General features: G+C 37.7%; 1 protein-coding gene and 1 long non-coding RNA gene across 3 annotated transcripts in view; one reads left to right on the forward strand and one right to left on the reverse strand.

Annotated features, from left to right (window-relative positions):
• The first annotated feature begins 407 nt into the window (after positions 1 to 407).
• LOC110104484 (urease-like) overlaps positions 408 to 22030 on the forward strand; it is a 44102-nt gene continuing 22479 nt past the window's right edge. The window contains exons 1-3 of the mRNA XM_020833629.2: positions 408 to 435; positions 2425 to 2600; positions 8943 to 9053. Of these exons, the coding sequence (XP_020689288.1) occupies positions 408 to 435; positions 2425 to 2600; positions 8943 to 9053 (315 nt within the window). The remainder of the gene's footprint in view (positions 436 to 2424; positions 2601 to 8942; positions 9054 to 22030) is intronic.
• LOC114580888 lies at positions 14635 to 19027 on the reverse strand. 2 transcript variants are annotated; one of them, XR_003702528.1, is made up of 4 exons: positions 18858 to 19027; positions 17731 to 17860; positions 15565 to 15625; positions 14635 to 14853 (listed from the first exon to the last, which is right to left on the reverse strand). It is a non-coding gene; the product is annotated as an uncharacterized LOC114580888 (long non-coding RNA). The 2 variants fall into 2 exon arrangements; XR_003702529.1 differs by lacking the exon at positions 15565 to 15625.

Consider the following 22030-nt stretch of genomic DNA (forward strand, 5'->3'; position numbering starts at 1 on the left):
AGTTATTATTGTAGGCAAACTCTATTAAGGGAATTTGAGATTCCCAATTTCCACCAAAATCAACAATACACAGTCTCAACAAATCTTCAAGGGTTTGAATAGTCCTCTCAGTTTGTCCATCAGTCTGAGGATGGAAGGCCGTATTAAAAGTCAATCTGGTGCCCATAGCCTCTTGAACTTTCATCCAAAGTCTAGAAGTAAATCTTTCATCTCGATCAGATACTATAGACTTAGGCACATCGTGCAAACGAACAATCTCAGCCACATACAACATTGCTAGCTTCTCATCTGAGTCAGTCAGTCGGATAGGCAAAAAGTGAGCAGACTTTGTAATCCTATCAATGATAACCCAAGTAGCATCATGACCCTGACGGGATCTTGGTAAACCTGACACGAAATCCATAGCAATGTCATCCCATTTTCACTCTAGAATCGGTAATGCTTGAAGTAGTCCACCTGGCTTTTGATACTCAGTCTTTACTAATTGACAAGTGGTACACTTAGCAACGAAATTAGTTACACTTCTCTTCATCCATGGCCACCAAAACAAACCCTTAAGATCTTTCTAGGTCATACTTTCTTTTCTTTTTGTACGCCACCTAAAACATGCATTTCTTTATTTATACATGCTTATATGTAAATAAAACAAAAATATGAATATCATACAAATTATTTCAATTATACATTTATACTCTTCTACATTCAATTTAACATTCTCCTTTCTCTCCTAAACTTCTTTTCCTACTTCATTTCCTTTCTTTTCTATTTAACCACAACAACCCCTAATTAACAGCAATAGTAATATACAAGAACATCAATAAATTACTTCAGACTTAACATCAACAACTACTCTCCAACGACTCTTACCTGATTTCAATTTTTCTTCAATTTATTTGCTGATTTCAGATTTCAGTTAATATTAGCTGATTGCGTTGACTATAGAAGCAATAGTATCACCTAATTTAAGCAAGCAACACTTCATTTCATCACCTCAACCACTATTTTTTTGTTAATACTGCAGCGCTTCAGATTTCAGCAGCCATTCTTACTGATTTCCACCGTTACAATTCTCTGCACACATTAAATTCAACAATTATTAATAATACAATTACTGATTCCATTGATTCTGCAGGCCTAAACAACTTTCTTCCTAATTTCCTTACTTGCAAATACAGCAACAGCACGCTGCAGCCATGCTTTCTCCAACTCCCCCCTATTTCTTGGCCCGCTGCTCTTGGCAACAGCGCCTGCTTTTGACCCCAGGAAATGCCAAGGGATTACCGTGGGTGGAATGAATGGAATGAGTGGAATGAAATGCCTTAATTATATTAGAATGAAATTCCACTAAGCAATATAATATTCACTCCTAAATTCCACTAATTTACTCTGCTATCCTGCTATCCACTAAGCCACCATCCTTTAGTGCTAGCCGTTGGATGGAATACAGAATCCATCAGCCGATGCATGTGTATATTAGTGGATGTAGATTAGGAATATAAAAATAATCTGTGTACTTCATTGCTTAGTGGAAAATAGAAACAGGTATTAGATAAATCTCCTATTATTAATGTCAATGTGGAAACACCCTTAATGAGAAAGGGTATATTTGTCCCTTAACAAGATCGCTGACCTTCAGGTTCATTGCTTTGGTTCAAAGCTTCTCTAAGATCCATTGAGTTGATATCAGCTGAGGATCACACCAAGCATTTTAACCCAACCAAACAAAACATTTATGCACACATGCATGTAACTAAACTAAGATATCTATTTACTTTTATTAGAATTTTTGTAAGTGCATGAAAAATAGGAAACTAAATCTAAAGCATGAATTTTATCACCAATTAGCCTGACTTTGGCCATTTGAGTAAAATCCATAAATTGGAGTACTGCGGGATAAAGAACAAATTTTTGTTAATTTATATAGACCTAATCTAGTCATGAACTTATTTATAATGAATCAACAGTACATAATCTGCTGCTTAATTTTGCTTAAATACCTACCTAACAATTTAAAACCCATTCAACTTAATTCAGTAGCCATTTTTCTGCTAGAAATTGCTGCACTGCTTTAACAGCGATGTGTTGTTATATAAGATTAGTAGTTATATATTTATTTTTATCGTTTGCTTTGACAAGATTTTCTTGCAGTTAGATATAGTTCTGGGTCTATTTGTGATATAACTGATTCCAATTTATAGCTAATTGTGGTTGGAGGAAGGTGGAAGAATTTCATTGATTTTTGGAGAGTATCCAGAGCCCTAACTCATTAATCTTTTAGCTGAGTATTGTTAAACTTTTCAATGATCCTTGACTTTCTTATTCGCTGCATGTTTTCTTTTAAACATTCAGGGCTTCTTTGAGGAGTGTGAAACATAATATTCTAACTATTTGCATATATGTCATTCTTTTTGATGAAAAACTAAGAATTCATTGATGAGATTTGTAATTTTTTTGTAGTTCCTTCGTATGACATATTTGTTGGGAATGTGAACGATATTATACCTGGTAAACTTTTTTGTGGCTTTGGGAATGTCCCACTTAGCTTGGGAAGAAGATCTGTTTTGCTGAAAGTTGTAAATAAGGCAGACAGGCCTATTCAGGTAACCTTTTCATGTATGTTGTTTTATTGTATCTCATCATTTTTACAAAGAAACATCTTTGCAGGATTTTTTTATACTTTTATGCTTAAATATGGACAAAATTCTATAAACCAAAGAACTGATCAATTCCGTTCAGTTTGGTGAAGGTTTGAGATTTTGGTTAAAGAGTCAATTTTCTATGCATTAGGTGAATTTCTTCATTGACCAAGGCTTTGTTTGGGATAGCTTTTTGATCGCTTTTGTATTATGAAAGTAGTCAATATAAAATAATATATATTTGGGGTGATAATTTTAACATAGCTTTTTTAAAATTTAAATTTTAAAAAGCTATTTTTAAAAAAAACATATTTAAAGTTATGGTTGAAAAATGGGCTTTTAAAAGCATATGTAGAAAAGCATAAGTTATCCCAAACGAAGCCTAAGACGATTATATCTGTTTTGATGCATGCTTGAGTTTTTTTCATGCTAAAAAAAGCTGAATCAAATCCATTGAGTAAATATGTTAAATTCAAATTTATGAGTGGATGACACTCGAATCTACTAGCAGTTAAACCCTTAGAGTGACCTAGAACTTATGTGATAAGAGAGAAAGAAGAAATACTAGAGAAATGCTAGAGAAAAGTTATAGTAAAGGCGCTTAAGAGCTCAGAATCTCAATCAGTCTAAAAATTTTAAAAGACTAAGAAGTGCCAAAATGCTCCTCATCACCTATTATTTATAGTGTTATAAGGGCTATAGAAAAGACTACACTCAAGAAAAGTAAAAAATACAATGCTATAGAAACTATCCTAGACACATGACATTTTCTAATTGGCAGAGGGAGAGCAGAGGCTGTAGAGTTTTGATGATCTGTCTATGGTCGAGGTCTATAGTGCAGAGTATGCATTAGAGGAGCTTTGTAGTGTGGGCTAGCTTGGTATTGCCTAGTAGCAGTGGACGAGTTTGCAAGTGAGTTCCGAGAAAGGTGTGCTTGATGCTGAGTGATGTTTGGTAGTTGTTTACGACCCATGCTGAGCCTTTGATCACCTAGAAGAGAAGGAGAATGGTCTGAGGTTGTGGAGAAGATGAGCTTAGTGGTTGGCTAGTCATGGCAAGGCAAGCTGAGGGCCCCTAGGTAGGTGCTTCCTGTAGCTGGACTTGGATGTGTGGGAACAACGACACTCATCATAGATGAGGGTGCGTCTTTCTAATGCTTGTTTCTATTCCATAAGATGAGTGATGAGTTAATTGGTTGATGAGGTCTGCTGTTTTTTACCTTTTCTGCTGACCGCTTGAATTCCCTGCTACTGTTTGGTCTTCCCTAAGCGGTTATTTAGTTTTCCCATATTGGCTGTTGGTCTTCTCCATGTTGGACTTTGGTTTTCCCTCCTAGCTCTTCATTTCCTCAGCTACCCCTTCGGTTTCCTTTTTTTTTTACTGCTGGATGCTCATTATCCCTTCTGTTTTCTTGATTTCTCTGCTGCTGGCTGCTCGGTTTCCTCCCCTTGTTGTTCCCTATGCTATTTACTTTGACTTCTCCATGTATGGGTTGATTTGGAGGGGTTTTAGTGGCTGTTTTGATGGCACATTTATGTGGTATAATAATTGCCATTACCTCTTCTTTCTCCTATAAATTGGGTCTGAATTTTTTTGTGTGAGAGACATATGCGATGAATATTTGGAACGTGAAATCTATGGGTTTGTCATAGTTTGCGAGCTATCCTCTTCTACCTTCCTTATATTTCGTCTCAGACTTCTATCTATTTTTCTCTCCACAGTTCTCATTACACCTGTATCTTTCTTATCGAATTTTTTATTACTCGTAAGTTGTGTTGTGTCCAGGTTTTTATTATAAGTTGTAAGTTGTGTTGTTTTTCTTACAAGTGGAAAGTGGTATTGTATCTTGTATGTTGTTGTAATCTAAGTTTGTGTTTGTTTTGTGAGTTGTATGTGTGTTATCTTGTTCTATTGGAAGTTGTAAGTGGTGAGTTGTCCTGTTTTTTTAGGTTGCATCAATTTGAGCCCTAGGTTGTCATGCATATCATCCCCATGTTGGACTTCAGTTTTCCTTATTGGCTCTTCATTTTCCCAGCTACCCTTCGGTTTCCTTCCGTCTTTACTACTGGATACTTCTTTTCCCTACTATTGACTACTCGGTTTTTTCCCCTTGCTAATCCTCGTGTGGTTTGCTTTGACTTCTCCATGTATGGGCTGATTTGGAGTGGTTTTAGTGGTTGTTTTGGTGACACATTTATGTGGGATAATAAATGCCCTTCCCCATTCTTTCTCCTATAAATTGGGGCCGACTTTCTTTGTGTGAGAGAGATATGTTATGAATATTTGAAACGTGAAACCTGCGAATTTTTCATAGCTTGTGAGCTACTCTTTTGCTTTTCTTATATTTTGTCTCGAACTTCTATCTATTCTTCTCTCCATGGTTTCTATTCCACCTGTATCTTTCTTCTCGAAACTTTGATTAGTCGTATGTTGTGGTGTCCAGGTTTTTATTACAAGTTGTAAGTAGTGTTGTTATTTTTACAAGTGAAAAGTGGTGTTGTATCTTCTAATTTGTAAGTTGTTGTGTTCTAAGGTTGTGTTCGTTTTGTAAGTTGTATGCGTGTTGTCCTATTTTATTGAAAGTTGTAAGTGGCGAGTTGTCCTTTTTTTAGGTTGCATCGGCGAGTGATGAAAAAGGCAAGTGAATGATAAAACATTAATTGCGACTGCTGTACATGTTACATGAAAGTAAATGCAAAATTATTACCCAATTTTTTGTTGCAGCCTTGTTATGTAGATTTTGCATCAATGATGTGACAACACCTTCTTCTTTGGCTCCTTAAAAATAGGGACTTTGCATTCTTCCTTTCCCTTGTTCACTCTAAAACCTATGAGTTTAAATATGAACCATGCTGAGTTAGCTTGGTCTAGGCCAAGGCATTTAAAAAGGCCGCCTTTCATACCAGGCTGATAAATTAGAGAAGAAGGCGAGTGGACTCTCGCAGAGTAAGGAAGTTGAGGGTGGTATCTAGGTTGCCTAGGAGAGCCTGAACTCATTGTTGCTACTCCTGTAAAGAGAATTAAAATTGGTCTTGCAATAGTGGTGGAGATTGTTGAGTTACCGATTATAGCAGGTGATACTGCTGAGCCCATCACTTATGGCGGCATCGTTAGGGCTTTAGAGAGGGTCAACCTCACTTTTGAAGAAGGTGACGAGCAACTTATTCTATGGAAAACAAGTCGAGTGACTCCATGGGACCCAATTATAGTGGCTTAGATAGAGGTTGCCTCTACTAAAGCTGTGGCAAGTTCGTAGGAACCTCCAATTCAGACAGGTAAGAGAAAAGTTGACAAGTTAAAGTATTTGTGAATAGCTTTGTTAGGGAAAAAGGTGTCTACTGTGAGAGCCTCTAATCTATTTTTTTTTCGAGCGATTTGTTGGGGCATCTACCGAGTAGGCTGAAGTTGATAGCTTTGTAGTGGTGGGCGCTTGGCTAGTATACGATTGGGACTGTCCTATGTGAAAGGGTTATGTAGTTTTCTAAGAATACTTAGATAAAGAGTTTCAATTGATGACATTCCATTGTTGACCCCAAGGATGCCACCTGCACTAGGAATTAAAGATGCTAACACTTGTGGGAGTGGTAGAGCTTGTAGTTGCTAGCGAGCAGGCAGGAGGTGCGGCGATCATGCATGTTGGCATTGCGGCCGAGGTAGAAGAAGAACATGTTTAAAAGGGTTTGAATAAGAAGCCTCGGGGCTCACTATCTTTTGGTTGCTCTGTCAATGTCATTCTTTCCAAGGGGTCGATCTCGCTTGAGGAGATAGTAGGTTGACTCATTGTCTTTGAGAAGACGATGAACCTCCACTTCGTGGAGGCGAGGCTGGCAACTTGTGCGGAGGTGTGACCTCGACAGAAGTCACTGAGCTGAGGAAGGAGGTTGCAGCATTTAAGGCGGAGCTGAGGACAACCTTCAACTAGGCGAGGACAACTGGCTTCACTACTAGGGGAAGATTTGTTTTGGACTACCGAGAAGGCTTGGTGGTGCTATTGCTTGAGCTGGTGAGCAACCCAAGCTATAGGGTTTTGTTGGAGGTGAGTAGCTTCACGCCACATTTTATTCATTGTAATATAATGTAATGTATTGTATGTGTCGATTTTATGTATATTGTGTGTCTTCTTTACAACATAATTTGCCTTCTCAAAATTATAGTTGGAAACACAAATTCTTGAGCCGATAAAATCATATAATTTGAATCTTGTTCGAATCTTGATCAAATATTTTTTAAAAATACATACATTATTTTAACTAGATTTAAATAAGGTTTGATCAATGTTCAATTAATATTTGAATAAAGTTCGATTATGATTTGATCAAATTTCTATTGACATCCACTTGGTATGGCCTGATGTGTAATGCTCTCTTCTAGGTTTAGGGTTGATAGTGCGAATGATATTTAATCAAAGTTGTTAATAGTTTCGACTAATGTTTGAAGTCGGTATTGTGATGGTCTAATATCGTCTTGGGTTTAGGGTTTAGTGATCGAATGATGTTTCTAAACTTATCTAGCCAAATATATAACATCTCTAATCTCAAGAAATTAGCTGGAGATGGATATGAAGACTTGCCTTAGAACTTTGTAACGACTGATGACATGTACATGATGATCGTTGGAGACAGAGAAGACATGCAGAATTAACGAAACGACTACTGAAGCACTTGACTAATAGAACTGGATTGAAAAATAGATTGACACTAGGTTGAACGATTCCTGCCTCGAGCATTTCCTTGATTAATCTCTCAATCTCTTCGTTATGGATTTGAGGATAACGGTATAGACGAACACTGGTAAGTGGGACTCCTTCCTTCAATATGATAACATATTTGCATTCCTTCGAAGGATTCAACCCTTGAACTTGTTGGAATATCTCTCGATATTGTTGTAGGGGCGGTAGAATCATGTCTGGTGCATCTATCTTCTCCCTTTCTTTTTCTCCTTTCAAATTCTGCAGCTCCACTAAATGTCCCACTCCTTTACCCTTTTCTTTCATTGGAGTGGCTCCAAATGTTGCATCTCCTCTTCTTCCCCTAACATTTCCACCTTTTGATCTTTCCCTCTCCTTATCGGATTAGCGTTTCCTTCACTCCCTTGGTCGCTGGTGACTCCCTCTGTCTCCAACAGTCCAACATTTCCACCTTCTGATCTTTCACTCTCCTTATTGGATTAGTGTTTCCTTCACTCTCTTGGTCGCTGGTGGCTCCCCTTGCCTCCAACAGCGCCGTTCTGGTTTAGAACTCGAGCATCTTTCTCATCATCTCCTTCATGATGGCGAACTTCTCATCAGTCTTCTCATCAATGGTTGAAAATAGCTTTTTAAAATCTGAAATCTTTTCTACATAATCTGATTTCAATTGTTCGATCTCCCCTTCTAATACTTCTACTTTTCTTCTAGCCATGGGTGCCCATATCGAACTACTTTGATACTAATTTGATAGGATGTGGATGCAGAACTTGTGAAATTCCTTGGAGTTGGATCTTCAATTCGAGAGGAAGATCCGGCTCTCCCAAATTTCTAGACGGCGCTAGAGCCCAAAGCACTCTAAAAACACTACAATTTCAGCAAACAAGACCCCCCCCCCTAGCCCTAGGAAAATCTCCTGCTTAAAACTAACAATAAACAACAAATACACAAACAATCCCCCAATTCCATCCCAAATCCGCCATATTTACTTAATTATTTCCCCTCCAAATCTGCCCCCTGATTAGGAACCTTTCTAAACAACTCCCTCTTGATTAGAAAATTTCTTCATTCCCTCCCAATCAAATGAATTGGTCCATCAGAATCACATCACCCTCTTTATTTTGTTTCAAATTTAATTTGCTTGGAAATCCGAGTTCGTTCTTAACGCTCCAGTTTGGTGATTGTTGAACTGATGGCAATTTGGTTTTTCAGAAGCCAAGTTTGCATTGTTGGGAATTTTTGCTTTTCTAAATGGTTAAATATTTAATCTAAGAGCCAGCTTAAGTTTCTTGAGGATTCTATCTTAACTTGATTGATTTGAACCAGAGATATTTATCAGAGAATCATTCGAGCTGTTGTTGCATCTTCTTCTTTGGCAATGATGGAAGATGTTTAGTTATACATCTCGGCCATTATCTTCAACCAATACCGTTTAAAATGCTAATCAATTTTATTTTCTAAAACCGCAGTTCATTGAATTTGTTATGTCAGATTTCCTTATCAAAACAAAATTTAAGAATCAAACAAAATTATTTTCAAATTGTGGGACGGATGAGTGATCTGAGAAGGCTATCTACTTGCATGTGTAAAGTATCCTAACCATTTAACATTTTAATTTGCAGGTTGGGAGTCATTATCATTTTATTGAAGTGAACCCATACTTGTTTTTTGATAGAAGAAAAGCTTATGGGATGAGATTAAATATACCAGCAGGAACAGCTATTCGATTTGAGGTGATGACTGTTACTATATGTTCTAGGATATACCAGATTCAAATATTCTTGTGATAATGGTTTTATGACGTGTGTTATACTTCCTGTTGATACATGTGTTGCTGTATCTCTTTTCTTCCTAAATGCTCTTGCTACCTTCATAGACTTGTCATTATTGTATGTCCTTTCTTCTTTGATTTGACACCTGCAGCTTAAATTTGAGAATTCTAATGAATATGCAGGGTTGTCTCTCTGTATTTTATTTCCTCAAAACCATGACAGATATTTGCTTGCATCCTATGAAGAGCTAGTTGCTTGTTCATCCATTAAAACTGCTATATTGTTCATAAGTATATTTACAGCTTGCTTGACATATTTTTTCGAATATTGATGATATGTATTTCATATATTCTTACTATTTGTTGTGATGTTGGCAGTTTTTTGTCACTTGCAACAATATTATATTATTGTTTCTTTGATTGTTTGAGGAAATTAGTGAATGAAAAAGGCCACAACATGCTATTTGTCTTGGTGCCTAGTAACCTTGAATTTGCTCTGTTGCATCGGCCTTTATCCTTGAATTTTGTGGAAAGTGTGTCTGAGCTATTGATATTAAGTTTATGAATTGAGTTTCATAACACTTTGCTAATCTCAGTTTATTTTCCAAATCACAGTGCCATGGTTTCAGGTGCTTATGAATCTCATTGTTTTAAGTCTTTTCAATAAACTAGAACAAAATATCTGTTCATAGCTGGTATGGTGTCTGTAATTATAAGATGAGCGAATGACTCATCAGATTAAACTCGTAGGCTTAAAACATTTTAGTTTGTCAATTCAAGATGGTTACTGGGATAATAATCACATTAAGTGGTTCTTGAATGAAAATATATAATTTTGAGCTGCATATAATTGAAAATATCTAGCTCAAAATCCTGAAAGCCTTCTGATTAATATTATTTGTGAGGGTGTGATAAAAATCCAAGATGCAGAATGCAGATGCGAAAAGTTGGTTCTTTGCTTATGTTGTTAAGAGCTAATTGATGAGGACATCCGACCTTGGAGGGTCTACCACATTCAACTTCTCCGACAATTTTCTACTCAACGCATTAGCAACAGCATTGGCTCTTCCCGGATGATATTGAATATCCAAATCATAATCATTAAGAAGCTCCATCCATCTCCTTTGCCTTAAATTCAGCTCTTTCTGAGTGAAAATGTATTTCAGATTCTGGTGATATGTAAATACTTCACAATGTACACAATAAAGATAGTGCCTCCAAATCTTCAAAGCAAATACTACAGAGACAAGTTCCAAATCGTGGGTTGGGTAGTTCTTCTCATGACTTTTCAATTGCCTAGGAGCATAGACAACTACTCTCTCTTGTTGCATCAAGACACAATCCAAACCCTTCAGTGACGCATCGCTAAAAATCTAAAACCCTTTAGTACTTGAAGGAATAAGAAGAATCGGTGCAATCATAAAATGAATCTTTAACTCCTGAAATGCTTCCTCACATTGACTGCTCCACTCAAACTTAATTGCCTTTTGAGTCAGTCTACTTAAAGGTGCAGCAATTTTGGAAAATCCCTCTACAAATCTTCTGTAGTAGCCAGCTAATCCAAGAAAACTCTGTATCTCAGTCACTGTTGTAGGTCTAGGCCAATCAGCTATAGCCTGCGCCTTATGGTGATCCATAGAAATACTATCCCCATTAATTACATGACCTAAAAAAGTCACATTCTTCAGTCAAAACTTGCATTTAGAGAACTTGACATACAATTCATTGCCTCTTAGTGTTTGTAACACTGCTTGAAGATGATTGGCATGATGCTCTTCATCACAAGAATAGATCAGGATGTCATCTATAAAGACGATGACAAAACTATCTAGCATTGGCTTGAATACCCGATTCATCAGATCTATTAAAGCAGTTGGGGCATTTGTTAGCCCAAAAGGTAACACTGTAAACTCGAAGTGTCCATACCTTGAGCTAAACGCTGTCTTAGGGATATCTTCCTCCTTAATCCTCAATTGATAATATCTTGACCTCAGATCAATCTTGCAGAAGACTGTGGCTCCCATTAGCTGATCAAACAAATTATCTATCCTCGGCAAAGGATACTTGTTCTTAACGGTAAGCTTGTTCAACTCCCTATAATCAATGCAGAGTCGCATGCTATCATCCTGCTCCCCAGGGTGAGGTGCTAGGGCGAATAAACCCCTTCTCCAGCAGTTCTTGCAATTGTGACTTTAGCTCCTGAAGTTCTTTAACTGCCATATGATAGGGTACATTTGAAATAGGCTCAGCACCATGTACAAGATCAATAGAGAAATCAATCTCTCTAACAGGAGGCATTCCAAGTAAGACTTCAGAAAACACATCAGGAAAGTCCCTTACCACAACAATCTCCTTCAACTATGGTACTTGTTTTGAAGTGTCCCTTACATGAGCTAGAAAGCTTGGGTACCCCTTCAAAATTAAACTGCAAGCTTTCATAAATGAGATGATCATAGAAAATCAAGGTTTAAAATTGCGTAATTAAGCCTCGAGGCGGTTTTCGTTTGTGAGACGAGGCGTAAGCCTCGAGGCTGTCTAAGGCGTAAGCCTCACGGACACAGAATTGCGTAAATGAGAAATTAAGGATTTTTCTTACAATAAAAAAAACATAAACCCTAGATTTTCTTACACTTAAAAAATCTAACCCTAAACTAAAAAAATACCTAAAATCCTATGTGGAGTACTCCTAGAGGGCGGCCGTAAGTTTCAACTTCGCCAGAGAGAGGTGGCGTCGGCGGGAGAAGCGGTGGGAAGGGAAGCCGGCCGGTAAGGACTGTGCCGGAGCTCTCTGCTTCACGAACTGGAGCTGTGCGGGTAGGAAAAATTTGGAAGGAGCTGCTGTCGTGCGGGTTTAAGGAGAAAAAAACATTCATTTTAAGTGGGTGGGTCCATTCCCATGAGGCGTACGCCTCACTAAGAATTGCGCAATTGCGCCTTTGAGGCGTGCCTCAGTCCATGTGAGGCGTACGCCTCTGCCAGGGATGGAATTGCGTAAGCTTCGAGGCGGTTTTTGGACGAATTGCGCAGAGGCGCGCCTCTTATTGCGCAATTTTAAACAGAGTAGAAAATACATCTCTATCGCCTTGAAAGATAAGCTTCTCTCCTCCAGGAAGTCTGATCTTCACTATCTTCTTTTTATACTATATGGAGATGAATTGGTTAGACATCCAATTAGGGGTGTCAATTTCGGGTCATGGGTCGAGTTCGGGTTAAACCCGGAACTGACCCGGCATTATTTGGGTCAACTCGAACTGACCCGTTTTTGTATACGGATCAATTTTGCAAACCCGACCCGCTTCGGGTTCGGGTCAACCCGACTCGCTTTGGATTCAACATCAGCACGTCGGGTCACGCGCAGACTCGACTGCTGGATCGCGGGATGTGCGGCGGACACGACAGCGGGACGCGCAGCGGATTCGACAGCAGGAAGCGGTTCGCGGGACTGCGCCAATGGCTGGATAGACCACAAGATGCGTGACGGACTCGACCGGACTGGGCACTCCGCACTGGCGCTGCCGAATTGGGCAGCTGGATCGCGGGCAGTGGTTGGATCGCGCCATCGCGGGCAGCCGGGCACTGCTGTACTGGGCAAACGCGTCACGTACTCACTCATGGCACTCGGCAGGGAGTCGATGCATGCGGCCAAAATGATGTGGATAGAGCGGGTAGCCGGGTCATTCTGGGTCATTTCCAGGTTCCCGGGTCAACCCGAACCTGACCCGTTTTTTGAAACGAGTCGAAAACCCGAACATGAACCCGACCCGCTATGGGTGACCCAAACCTGAAATTTATGGGTCGTGTTCGGGTCGGGTCCAATATTGACACCCCTGCATTCATTCCATCCCTAGAGTCATATCAAATTCCTTAAGTGGTAGTACAATCAAGTCAACTTCAAAATTCCTCTCGCATAAAGAAAGTAGTGGTGAACATACACTTAAGACAATCATACTAGACCCATCAGGTAGCAAAATTGATAGTGTAGTGGGCATAATGCGGACCTTCATTGCATGTTTCTTAACAAACTCCTGACTAATGAATGAATGTGATGCACTGGTATCAAAAAAACACTCTATTAGGTAGACATTGAACATAAATAATACCTGTGATCACGTCAAGAGATTTTTTGGCTTCTTGCTGCGTGATAGCATATACCTTTGGTTGCACAATAGGTCTCGTAGTCGGATGACTAGGTGCCGATGCAGAAGACTCTTGAGCTCTAGGTCTACCAACTGTCGGATGTCTCCCTGTACTTTGCTGAGGTAGAGGAGCACTAGACCTCCCCTCCCTTGGACGTCTTGGGCAGTTCCTAGCCATGTGCTTTGGCTGATGGCACCAAAAACAAACATTGAAACCAGATAAACATTCACCTCTATGCAGCTTGCCACACTTGTCATAGGTTCTGACGCTGGTTTAACTCCCACCATTATCACATTTAGCCTTCTGCATACTAGGACCTCCAGAATGTTTCTGGAAGCACCTGGTCTTCTCAAAACCCTTCCTTTTCTGAAGGAAATCTCTCCTCTTTTGGGTAGCTTGAAATTCAATTTCTATCATCCTTGCTCTCTCAACCAAAACAGCATAATCATCAAGGCAAAAAAAAATCAACGGCTGACAAATCACATCGCTAAGCCCTGACAAAAATTTGTGGCATTTGTCTTCAGCACTTAAGATAATCTGAGATGTATAACAGGATAGCATGATAAACTTAGCTTCATGCTGCATAACTGTCCGATCCCCTTGTACCAACCGAATAAATCGCTCCTGCATCTACCTCCTTGTAGAAAGAGGCACAAACCAGTCTCTGAAAGCTTTAACAAAGTCATCCCATAAGATCTGAGATGTTTCTCTACCACCAAACTTCTCCAACAACTGTCCTCTCCACCATCTCTCAGCTTCCCCATCCAAAGAAAAGGTGGCTAAAGTCACCCTCCGATTAGCTGGACAATGCATACCTTCTAAAATCTTTCCGACCCTCATAAGCAGTTTTCAGCATCAACTAGCTCTCCCACTCTTGTAAAGAGAGGTGGTCTCATGTCCTGAATGATTTTTAGATACTTATCCACAGAGGCCTCTCTTCTAGAACTAGACTGGGGCTACTCTTGGGAATGCTGAATGAGTTGTGTCATAGCAGCCATCATCTATGTAAAAGTATCTATAGTAGTACTACTGCTGCCATCAGGAATTGTATCACAGATGGTACCGCTGGAACTTCTTTACTAGCCTGATCATTATTCCCATAAGTATTGCCATTAGTGGCATCGGACTCCTGATCCATAGCTCTAAACCAATAAAAAAATTCCAATTCAATAATCATCGCATAATCATACAATCCTAAAATGTTTAAGACCCATAAATCATCCTAATGGCGCTTTATATTGATCTATATCTTAAACTTGTGCTATAGTACTATTTTTGCCACTACCTAGCCCGATGAGCTCGTGTAGACGAGGTGGGAACATAATCAGACGTTCAGAACATAAACTTTTCTTACAACATATATTTAAGAATCTAAAAGACTTCAACAGTGATTTAAAAGTGCCTCTAATTTTTTTTTTCAAATATACAAAATATTTCATATCATTTCATATAACTTCAAGAGAAGATTCACATGTACAAAGATGGTTACAAAAATTATCAAATATGCCAAACCACCTAAAAAGAGGTAAACTACAACTAAAAAATCATAAGAAGAACCTGTTAGTCTGTCCTCTATGACTGTAGGAGAACCAAGGGCGGTCAGTCATTCTTTGCAGCTAGTTGTCCTGAAAAGTATCCCAACACGAGTGAGTGAACTAACGCTCAATAGGAAACACTAACCCTAACATCTTCACATGCCTTTTATAAAATAAGATTTACATGTATGCTAGAAGTGAAAAGTCTCGATTGTTTTGCTATACATGCTAGTTTCATAAGTTTTATGAATGGTAGATGCCTTATGTATGTCATATGCTTTATGTATGCAATGTGTCTTATGGATGTCATAGCTTATGTATGTTATATGCTTACTCATGTCTTATCTTATACAACCGTACCGGAGTACCAGGAGTGTATTGATCAGGTACACAAACATCTTTTTGGCCATTCATTTCTTTTTCTCTTTTGCCCCAAAGGGTCATATTGTTCCGTATTGCTCATAAGAGCCATATTTATGCTTTCGCACCATATGTGGTACTCCGCCTTCAACATGCACAATCATTTACATAATCTTTCTATAGAGACATGTATGTAATGTAGCATTTTTATAACAACCATATGCTTTGAGCATGAAGTAAGTACATGAAAAAAACTTCTATGAAATGCTTAAAATTTTAAACATCAATTATGCATTGTTTCATAGAAATATTTCTACATTTCTATCAATTAATAAAGACACTTCATATGCATTTTTTATGTATCAAATTAACTAAAGAATAAAAATAAATGAACAATAAAAACATAAAGGAACATGAATATGTAAAGTAAGAGATTCCTACCTCAATTGCCCTTTGCAAGTCTTCACTTCACCAACCTCTCCTTAATTTTTCTTTCCAAAACCTAAGGGAAAAATTATAACATAAGCCTTTTATGTCAAATTAATTCACTATACCTCATTAACCCTTCTCAAGTCATAGCTAATCACTTCCCCTAAGCTCACTAATACACATTCACCTACTCATATCCTAAAATATTTAGTTTACCACATAAGCATGATCATCACTTAAAGTTAACCACATAAGCATGATCATCACCTAAAACATGTTCATTACATAAAGCATGAGTCTTAATTCTAAGGTAAAACATAGATCATAATTGGTAATCATATTAGTATAACCCATAGTTTATCACATCCTTCCTTCAATAAAATAAAATTTAAATGAAATATTCAGTTTTACCTAAAAATCAAATTTTGGAAACCTAATGCTTCACTAATATCATTTCTAAGCTTAGGCTTAGGACATTTAATTTTCGGATTAATTCATAAAAAATTTAGGAAAAAAATATTTTTTTCTCAAAAAGTTCAATTTCTCTTAATTAGAGATCCCCCATAACCCTTAGGAATAAGTTTAGTTAACATGCAAGCTTAGAAATGCAAAATTAGGAAAAATCCTAATTTAAAACTCCAAAATTTTTTTAGAAAAACTTTGAATTTCAAGGTAATTATGTTTCTACATCATTCTTAACATTATTCTTAAACAAAATCTCATGTTTAAAAGAAACCCTAATTTTCAAACCTATGTTTTCCTTAAGCAAACTTCATGCTTATAACTTAGAAACATAGGCATAACTAAGCCCTAACACTTTTCTAAAGAAAACCCCATAAAAAACAAAACCCTAAAATTTCTCCAAGAAAAAATCTCATGAAAGAGGGAAGTTTCTTGCATAAGGAACTTACCTTTCTTCTTCCCTAAGCCTTCCCTTTCACTTCTTTCCAAAAATCCTGCCGGAAACCGCCGCCGACCACCGGAAAATGCAAGCTTCAACCGCTCCCTCCTCTATGCCGCCCGCCCTCCTTCGTTCGGACAAGAGAAACACAAGAGGGACCGAAATATTTCGGTCCCTATGAGGTATTTTGTCTATATGTGGGAGAGGGCTCACCAAAAGACGCATGTACCTCTCTCCCAAATTCCTCCCTATTGTCATATGAAGGACAAAATGGGTACAAAGGGTAAAATGTTACTTAAATCATCTTCGGTAAATTTTAATTCTCAAACCGAGCGAAAATTGATATATGTTCTTTATACCGTTTCGAGCGAAATTTTGCGTAGAATTTAATAAAATTTATTTCGTCGAATTCCACGACTTAGAAATTTTGCCTAAATTTATCGCGGCGCATCAAAATGCATGCGACGCATTCGAACGACAGTTTTCGGGTTTTTACAACCAATGTCGTGGCTGTCGATCTACAACCATGATTACGCTGCTTACTTTTCATTGTCATTGTATTAGAATTATTTGTGTTAGTTTATTTTGTGTTATGAATTATTATTGCATTTTCCATTTATACACTCATTTGAGGGCCTAGTCATGTGTAAGCTCTAGGGGCAAGTTAGTCTTTTATTTTTCTTTCATTGTGATGAGGCTATTTAAATGCCACCTCCTTCTCCTTGGAGGGTAATGAATAATATTATGAAAATTTCTGCACTTTTATGTTTTGAGAGGGCTTGAGAGTTTTGGAGAGAAAATCTCTAGGTGAGGGAATCAGATCACTCACCAGCCGCAGGAAGCATCCAGGCTCGTGGTTATCTTCTCCTTCTTTCCTCCCTTAAGCCCTGGCCTCCCCACCAAATCCTCCATTAACCGCCGACCATTCCACGATTCTCCACCCCTCAGCCAAAACCCCCACCACTTCTACAATCCTAGCCAACCATCCTTCCTCCACCCCAAACCACCGGTTCCTTGAGCCCTCCCCTCCACCTAGCCGCCACTCACAAACCCTAACCCTAACCTTGGCCGCCGGTTTTGTCACACCCCAGTTTGGCTTAATCTCTAACAAACAAACTGGAGTATAACAGAGAAGGAAAGAAATCTAATTAGGCTCTCCTAACATGTCAACCTATCAACTCCGAACATCATAATAAAAGCATATAATGTACTTTACTGAACATCAACAGAATTAAAACAAATACAGAGCTCTACTTACACTTTTGAACTTTACTTACATATCAAAAATTTTATACAGCTACTCTTCAGATCTCCTCTAAGATCTCTTTGTACACCAAAACATATTTACACCAAAATTAGACGGTCACTTCTTCCTCGCCTAGTGCCCTATGGGCTCCTTTCCCTTACCTGCAGTATAACTACTGCTAATGAGTAGGACTCAATGAAATACACCAACAACGTAAAAGAAATAAAAATAACATTGTTAAACAATTTAGAAATTCATAACATAACTAGAATATATTGAAATTCCATACTGATAGTAAGAAATGTGTAGCATTGCTTTCCCTTTTTGCTGTCTAATTAACAGCTTCAAACAAGTCATATGATGTCTATAAGCTTGTGCCCTCTTTTTAGTCTTTAAATTCAAGGTTGGGTCTAAATTCTCAACTTTTAGAATTGAAATTGCTCTCTTATTCAAGGTTGGGTCTAAATTCCCAACTTTTATAATGAGAGAGTATAGGCTTATCTCGTCAGGTCTTTCGCCCTTACTGGTGCGGGCCTATCCCCCAACATATGACTTAATAACATTTATACTCTCTTTCCTTTCAGGTACATTTTCATAATCATTTCCAACAATTATATAAATTGGAATCAACTACAAGTAATTCACATATGAAGCAATTGAACTATTTGAAATACATGCTATTATGGGGAAAATAAATGATATTAAAAACAAGATAAATATCCATTTGCAACTGTTTAAACTTTTTTATTATTTCTATGTATTGTTGGATACCTCACCTTACTTGGAATTGATTCTTCGAAAGTCTGCTTCCGTTTCCTTTTATATACTATCTTCATATGCTACTTATTCACAACCACCCAAATTTTCCTTTTTTTCCGGCAAAACTCCACCTGATTACAACAACTATAATAATTTAACCTTCCTTCTGAGTTCTAAATTCTGAATTCAGCTAATATATTAACATTTATTATACCATCCTAGGTATTTTCAATCAGTTCATGGTCAAAAATTGGTGCAGTTATGACAGGCCAAAACAACACTAAAGCATCAACAATCCTGAAGTCCTTTCATTATGAATGACTACAAAAGACACAAGAAATCTGTAGCGAGGGAGCAGATTAGTGGTGTCAAAGGCTTTCCCTCAGTTTCTGGACTTACCTGCATCATATACCATTGTTCCCACTCATCAAACAACTCAAGCTGCTCAATCCTGCACCCATGTCTGAGTATGAAAAATCCACGCTTCAAGCCAAAGCTCCCTCAAACTGATGCTCGTTCCCTTCAGCCCCTCATTCTCCTATGGCCAGCAACTCTAAACCAGCAACTGCTTCGTGGGAATAAAGGATTATGCATAGAATGACAGTTCCACTAAGACTCATATTTTACTTCACTAACACCTCTCAACCGTTGATTTTCCACTATCTTAATCGGTCCATTGAATGTTAAGATAAGTGCTGTGAGTACAGGAATTGTAATGGGTACTGAAATCATAATGATATAATGAAATGGTGGTTCATGTAGAAATAGAGTAATAAGTTTCTGTATTAGATGAAAACTAGATTTTTTTTCTGTAATCAAAATAATAATAAGTTATTCTACTTATTCATATATATGAAATGTTCAAAAATAAAAAAAAAATTTATGCTTACATTGATTTGGAGCACTTCGGGTATTACAAATCCCCCTTTCTTATTTAAATTTAGTCCTCGAAATTTCTAGCTTAGTGATCATCAAACAATTGGGGAAACTTGAGGCGAATATCTTCTTCTCTTTCCAAGTTGCCTTCTTTTCTGGTCTGTATTTCCATTTCACTTTAACATAGAGAATTTTATGATTTCTGAGCTGTTTAGTATCAAAATATAGTATTCTTTCAGGTTCTTCCATATAAGTCAGATTCTTCTGTAGCTCAATATCATCATGTGAGATTCGTTGATGGGCATCTGTAACCCATTTCCTTAGCAGTGACACATGAAAAATGTTATGTATATCTGACATGTCAGCTGGAAGAGCAAGCCTATAAGTAACGTTTCCAATTCTTTCAACAATTTCAAAAGGTCCAATAAACCTAGGACTCAATTTGCCTCCCTTACCAAATCTAGCTGTACCCTTCATAGGTTTAACCTTCAAGAATACGAAGTCACCCACTTCAAACTCTACTGCTCTATGTTTGGGGTCATAATATTTTTGTTGTCGATCCTGAGCAGCCTTTAATCTGTCTCTGATTAATCTAATTTTCTCTATTACTTCCTCCACCAGTTCTGGGCCCAATAACTTTCTTTCTCCTACCTCAACCCAAGTTAAGGGGGTTCTGCGCTTTCTACCATAAAGTGCTTCATATGGTGCCATTTGTATACTGGATTGGTAATTGTTATTGTAGGCAAATTCTATAAGTAGTAAGCAATCTTTCCAGCTGCATTTGAAATCCAAAATACATAATCTCAATAAATCCTCCAATACTTGAATGGTTCTTTCAGATTGACCATCAGTCTGAGAATGAAAAACTGTACTGAAATGCAGATTTGTATCCAAGCTTTCATGAATGCTCTTCCACAGTCTCGAAGTAAATCTACCATCTCTATCTAAGATAATGACTTTTGGAATACCATGTAATCTGACAATTTCTTTTACATATAGATGTGCCAATTTGCTACCGAATCAGTTTGCTTGATAGGTAAAAAGTGAGCTGATTTTGTCAGTCTATCTATAATTACCCAAATACTGTCATGCCCCTGTCTGGATCTGGGAAATCCCATGACAAAATCCATTGCAATTTCTTCCCACTTTCACTCTGGGATAGGTAGTGATTGTAGTAATCCACTAGGTCTTTGATGTTCAGCTTTCACAATTTGACATGCTTCACACTTAGCTACAAATTTAGCAACATCTTTCTTTATACCTGGCCATCAGAATATTACTTTCAAGTTTTTATACATCTTAGTACTGCCTGGGTGAATTGTGTAGCCAGAATGATGAGTTTCTTGCAAAATTTCTCTTCTCAATTCTAGCTTGTTGGGTACCCATAGCTGGGATCTGTGCTTAATGATTCCATTGACATCAACAGAAAGATCGGTTCTTTTCCCTAACTGAACCTGCTCTATTAATGTTGAAAATTCACTACTAAGCTTTTGAGCTTCTTTAATACCATTTGTTAAAGTGGGCTTTATGGTCATTTGATGCAAATATTCCATATTTTTTAAGTCTCTAATCTCTAATTGCAGATTTTCCATTTCCTTGATCAATCGAACCTCTTGAGTAATCATCAAGTTCATCATTCCTGTAGACTTGCGACTTAAAGCATCAGCCACAATATTAGCTTTTCTTGGACAATATTAGATATGCAAATCATAATCTTTAATGAGTTCCAACCATCTTCTTTGTCGCAAGTTCAATTCCTTCTACGAAAATATGTATTTGAGAGTCTGGTGGTCAGTGAAAATTTCACATCTTACCCCATACAGATAATGTCTATAATGTCTCCAAATTTTCAAAGCAAATACTACTGCAGTTAGCTCCAAATTATGAGTGGGATAATTTCTTTCATGGGGCTTCAACTGTCGAGATGCATAAGCAATCACCTTTCTATTCTACATTAGAACACATCCCAAGCCCTTCAAAGATGCATCACTATAAATCTGAAATCCTTCTGTTCCTGAGGGAAGTGTCAATACTGGGGCTGTCGTCAGATGCTCTTTCAATGCCTGAAAACTTTTCTCACATTCAGTTGTCCATTCAAATTTTAACTCCTTTCTCATTAATTTAGACAAAGGCATAGCAATCTGTGAAAATCCTTTGACAAATCTTCTGTAATATCCTGCGAGTCCAAGAAAACTACGAACCTCTGTAACATTCTTTGGTGTTGGCCATTCCATAATTGCTTTTACTTTCTGTGGGTCTACAGAAATCCCTTCACCACTGATAATATGCCCCAAGAAGGAAATACTTTTTAGCCAAAATTCACATTTTGAATATTTTGCATATAGCTGATTTTTCCTCAATGTCTCCAAAACAATGCGCAAATGTTCAGCATGCTCATCATCCATCCCTGAGTATATCAAAATGTCATCAATAAAAATAATCACACACTTATCTATGTAATCTTTGAAAATCTGATTCATCATATCCATAAAGATAGCAGGAGCATTTGTTAACCCAAAAGGCATGACTCTAAACTCAAAGTGACCATACCTGTTCCCAAAAGCTGTCTTACTGACATCTGCTTCTTTAACTCTCACTTGATGATATCCTGATCTTAAATTAATTCTGGAAAATACCGTGGCACCGGCTAACTGATCAAACAAGTCATCTATGCGGGGTAGTGGATATTTATTCTT

Source organism: Dendrobium catenatum, unplaced genomic scaffold (genome assembly GCF_001605985.2).
Source record: "Dendrobium catenatum unplaced genomic scaffold, ASM160598v2 fragScaff_scaffold_1380, whole genome shotgun sequence".
Classification (NCBI taxonomy): Eukaryota; Viridiplantae; Streptophyta; class Magnoliopsida; order Asparagales; family Orchidaceae; genus Dendrobium; species Dendrobium catenatum.